Source organism: Gavialis gangeticus, unplaced genomic scaffold, assembly GCF_001723915.1.
Source record: "Gavialis gangeticus isolate Ggan-Ray unplaced genomic scaffold, GavGan_comp1, whole genome shotgun sequence".
NCBI classification, from domain to species: Eukaryota; Metazoa; Chordata; order Crocodylia; family Gavialidae; genus Gavialis; species Gavialis gangeticus.
In genome coordinates this window covers 12,075,501-12,080,600 of record NW_017728980.1, presented here as the reverse complement: position 1 = coordinate 12,080,600, position 5,100 = coordinate 12,075,501, and the positions used below count along the sequence as shown (strand labels likewise).

The 5,100-nt window shown below is 50.5% G+C and overlaps 1 protein-coding gene across 2 annotated transcripts in view; it reads left to right on the top strand.

Moving 5' to 3' along the window:
• Positions 1-5,100, top strand: part of ARHGEF12 (Rho guanine nucleotide exchange factor 12) — a 53,871-nt gene that overhangs the window by 13,905 nt on the left and 34,866 nt on the right. For both annotated transcript variants that reach the window (XM_019510081.1, XM_019510072.1), the window contains 3 exons: positions 3,135-3,233; positions 3,659-3,708; positions 4,587-4,644. In XM_019510081.1, coding sequence (XP_019365626.1) covers positions 3,670-3,708; positions 4,587-4,644 — 97 coding nt within the window. In that variant the 5' untranslated portion in view covers positions 3,135-3,233; positions 3,659-3,669. The remainder of the gene's footprint in view (positions 1-3,134; positions 3,234-3,658; positions 3,709-4,586; positions 4,645-5,100) is intronic.

Sequence of the window (5,100 nt, the reverse complement as noted above, 5' to 3'; positions counted from 1 at the left end):
CTGAGCCGTGGCTGCTGCTCGCGGGAGGCAGTGGCTCCTGCAGTGGAGCAGAGCTTGGAGCCTGGCTCCTGCCACACTTCCACCCTGCTGCTCCCCACCTCCTGGGGTCTGCATGGCCCAGTGGGTGGGACCTGGCATGGCAGGGCAGAGCAGGGCTGGGCAGGGGAGCTCAGTGCCGCCACTGGGAGCCCTGCACCACCATGGTGAGGCACCCCCTGCCTACCCGACAGCAGTGAGGGGCACAGCTCTGCGCTGCCACCCCCCCCTTACTGCTGGATAGGTAGGCGGCACCTCGCCAGGGCAGTGCGGGGCTTGCAGCAGAAGGACCCTGCCCCATTCTGCCCTGCTGTGCTGGGTGCTGCCTGCTGGGCTGTGAAGACCCCAGGGGGGAGTGCAGCCAGGTGAGGAGCCTAAGCCCACAGCAGGTAGCCTGTCTTGCGCACAAATCTGAGGGGCACATGCCCCCCTGTCCCATCTCCCCACCCTCCCCAGACTGCATGCAGCAGCGGGGAGCCAGCCCTGCCCCTTCTGTGCCCCGCCAGATGAGCCATCCGCGGCCTCATCCTGCTCCCCGGCCAGGCCCTATGGTTGCCCATGGCCCCGGGCCCCGTTCCCCACGCTGGGCAGCAGCCTCATTCCCAGCCCTGCCCAACGCCCTCCCTATGGGGGCCTCAATCCCCACTCCTCCCCCTGCCAGACTTACCTGTGGGAGCTGCTCCCCAGGCTGCCTGGTGGCCATGTGCATGTGTGACCGCGTACACACGGCACCCCTGCCTGACTGTCCTCCTCCTGCTCCCCCCACACTTTTTGCGGGCTCTAGCTGTGCCAGCCTGCTGAGAGCTCTCTGCAAAAGGGGAAAATCTGTGTGTTTCTCTCTTAAAATGAAAAATCCACATTTTTCTTAGGTTAAAAGTGAAAATCCAAATTTTTTTTCCATGGGAAATGGAAAACCCAGATCCCTGGTGATGCCCCCAGTTCAGTTAAGATCATTCACAGCCAGCCTGATGGGGAGATCTCCAAGAAGCATGTTCTTGATTAGCTTAAGTGGTGTTGGAAGAGTTAGTGGCAAACAGTTTCTGACCCCTTTGGTACTTGTTGGACTCCTCTGCCCCTTGTCAGATTGGCTTGTTCTGTAAAATTTAAAGGGAAAGCAGAAGCCAGCTTGCCTGGTGAGATGTAAGGAATCTAACTGCGTGTGCCACCTTTTGAGCAGCATGGAGTGTAAATAGCATTATCTGCACTCTGTTTACTGGCACGTATTAGCCCGCCCGCCCACGCTGCCAGGCTCAACGGAGGAGAAAAGTCACGGAGGCATCAGTCTCCTGCACTGCTGAATCTGGAAGAGAAATTAAACAGTGTGGGGAATAAAGGGTTAATGCACAGTCAGGCCTGTTCTGTGCCTTTAAACCAGGAAGGTTCTTATTAGTAGAAAGATTAGCTGAGGCCTTACTGAAAACCTGTACATCTGGCAGCAGCATTTAAAATGAGCCTTTTTTTAATGAAATAGCATGTGTTCGGTTTCCCACACCCCGCCCTGGGGCATCGTTCTTCTGAAGTGAGGCTTAGAGACGCTTGGTCATGTAGAAAGGCAGGAGGCGAGAGAAGGAGTCATGCTTTTTCCTTGCAGTAAATGAGGCTGTGAAGGTGAGGATGCTGCCTTTGGCCATGGCCACCCTCCGTTTTGGTCCAGTCCATCCGCTCCAAGCACGTGGCTGAGGAAAACGAGTGCATCAGGTTTGGGAAGGAGAGGGAATCTGCTGTGAGGTGATGCTGTGCCCAGAGGGCTGGAGTGAAGCGTACAGTGTCCTCGGAGACCCCAGGGATGATGATGTGCTCAGCTCTCATTCACTTCTGCAGAGCTGCGCTGGTCCAGAAGTGAGAGATGCCTGGGGTCAGGCCCAGAATTTCTTCCATGTCCCACAGCCACTCACCCTTTAAAATCCTATTCCAGACAGGTACGCTCTTATTCCAGCAGCTGCTTCATGGACCTGTGGGCTCCTGCCTTGCCACTGCCTTCACCAGAAATAGCTACAAATTAAGTCACTGAAGGTTGCAGTGAAGAAGCTCCATTTCCACCTTGCATCCCCGGGGAAGAATTTTGCCTGTTGCTTTGTAAGATGACGGATGGATGGATGATTGGAAAGCATGGCCCTTGATCGCAGTTTGTTTCTTGTTTGTATTGCAGCAAGTGTCCAGAATCCCATGGTATACAGACCTCATGGAAATACCCTCCCTTCCCCAGAGAACGTGCAGTCTGATGCACTAAGCTGCTGGTTGCTGTTCATTAATATGTTAACTAATGATGGGGGATAGCTCAGGGGAGTGGATAGGAGCACTTTGCTACTTCAAAGCGCTGTACAAAATAAATTAATTTGTCTTGGCTGCTGTATTTTTAGCTCGGCTGTAGTGCTTCCATTTCTCTAGCTTGATGACGTAAGGCATCTTGCCCTCGGTGTCACAGTCTGTCAAAGGATGAACAGGAGAATGTGGGACTTCCTTGGGTTTGGCTGGGCTTGAAGAACAAAACAGTCATGGCTTGCGCTTTACTGCTGCAGCCCTGGCTTTGTGAAATGTCCTCCCACCTGAGCCGAAAAAGGGCCATGAGGCTGGTTTGTTTCCAGGGAAGTGTGGCGGTTCAGTTCTGATCCTGTGCTACTTGTGGTGATTTTAAATTGTTGTGGGGGGAATCTTGCTTGGCACAGTTAGGAGTGGAAAGGGGGCTGTCCAGTACCGAGCATACTATGGCAAGTGCCAGGAAATCAGATTATTTTGAGGGGCGAGGGCAGATGTCTTCAGTGGTTCATGTTCATGGCTGCTTTTCCGTCAAGACCAGCTTTTATCTTGAACGTTGTCTGATGTGCCTGAGCTGTCTGAATCTCTGTTGTACATCTCTGCTTGATATAACCAAAGCAATAAGCTTGACCCTCCTTGACATTTGTGTCTGTTTCTGGACTGATGCTTTCTTCATATCTCTGAGATTTTTTTCCCCTCCTGTCTTTTCATAGAAGTTTCATTCGGTGCTCTGTGATGATCTGGTAGGATACGGTTTTGGATTGATGCCTAGTTTGTGTCTCTGTATTTTTTTGCCCTCCTTCTCTGTCTCTCCTGCCTTGTCCCCGACCTTTCTTCTGCAGGTCTTGTTCAGCGGTGTGTTGTTATTCAGCGGGATGAAAATGGATTTGGGCTGACAGTCAGCGGAGACAATCCAGTCTTCGTGCAGTCAGTCAAAGAAGGTAAGACAGTCTGCTGAAATGTGCCAGCCAGAAGGTTTCCATCCAAGCAAAAGGAAGTGGGAGGAGGACTTTGGAAGTTTTCCTCGAGGGCAAGGTAGATATAGCTGTGGCAGGGGCCTCTCTACAGGGTCTGAACTGAACCGAGTTGTTTCACATCCTGTACCAGGGAGAAAGTCAAAGAGCTCTCTTTTTGTAAATGGTGGGATTGTGGTCACGATGTGTTGTCTTTAGGATGAAGTCATAACTCCTGAAGTCTAGAGAGTCCTGAGATTTGTACTCTGCTTACCTGGGTTCTGGAGGGGAAGGGAAGCTGGGTTCGGGCACAGGGTTTTGTATGGGGTTGTCTACAGTTCCTTGGATACTTAGGAAATTACTGGAAGCAGAAATGGTGTAGTAAATCATGACCTTTTTTTTTTTAACCTTAGATGGAGCAGCCATGCGGGCTGGAGTTCAGACGGGTGATCGAATTATCAAGGTACGGATGTCCGTGACATTGGAAACAGATCTGCTCTCTTTGCAAAGACACTCTGTTTTGTGGCTCCCATTAATATGTTGGTACTTGCCTAATGTGACTGAGGCATCCTCTCCTTGGCCTATATTTAGTATAGGCAAGAAGTGTGAGAAGCTGCTAGGGATGTTGGCTTTAAAATGGAGAGCCTTTTCATTTTGGAGCCTCCTCTGCAAACTTGTGCATGTAAAAGGACTCCAGTTTCACACACCTGGAACAAATGAGTACAAGATATGGGAGCAGGAGCGGGTGATAGCCAGGGAATCGGAGTGTTTTACTTTACACCTGCGTATCCCTAAATCCATGCTCCTTTTTAGTCCTGAACAAGTAAAATTGAGGCAGTTGACTGTGAAATAACCTTGAGGAGCCAGTGCGTGAATTCTTAGGGTGAAATCTTGGCTTTGTTGCACTTAGTGGCAAAACACCCACTGGTTTTGTTGCATCTGGGATTGCAGTCCAGGTGAACAAATGAGGGAACTGAACCTGGCTAGGATGCATTGTTGCTATTTTCTTCACCACACCTTGCTTTTAAATGCTGGGCCTTTCCTCCCTGCACAGGGAGAAATCTTCTGTTTTCTTCCTGCAAGCAAATGCAATGCTCTCCTAACGTGTTTACAGGGAGCAGGAAGATTTATCAGACACTTTCTGCGGTGCAGCATCTCAAAGGAGATGTATCCCACTAGTACTGTGAAGGCCTGGAGAGAGGGAGATTAAATCCTGTGTAGTGGCTCATCTCTGTGTTGCAGTTGGACATGTGGTACAAGGCTCTCTGAAGCAGTTTCTGCCAGGGCCAGACACAGAGAAGTTCTCACTTTTTCTTTTTTTTTGTTCCCCATCCCCACCAGGTGAATGGGACTCTTGTAACACACTCAAATCATTTGGAGGTGGTCAAGCTGATCAAGTGTAAGTAAACACAGGCTATTGCTTATTTGCAGTGCACTCCTTGAAGCTATTAAGGGGAAGGAGCGTTTAAGCGGTCTTGCAGGAAGTCCTCGGGTAGCAGATGCTGGAGTCTGGCTGGGCTGTTGTCCATCATGCTACCTGTTGAATATTGCTGTAGTTCTTTCACAGCAGGGCTAGCAGGATGAAACTTGAGGTAATTTGGAGTTTCTGTGAAAGATGGGGAAGGTTTTGTCATACTGCAGCTGAGTTAACAGCAGAAGAGAGACAGCAAAATGGTACCCCCCGTCTGAAATTACTCCCCCATCCCATCTCATGCAGCTCCTCTGATTTTGTCCCTTAATAATTACCCAGGCTCTAACTAAAGCGGAGGTATTTTTGGGGATCTACAGCAGAGGCGTAGCATGGTCATTGAGCACCTGAGGGGGGAGTGGTGGGGTATGCTTATCACTGTAGATG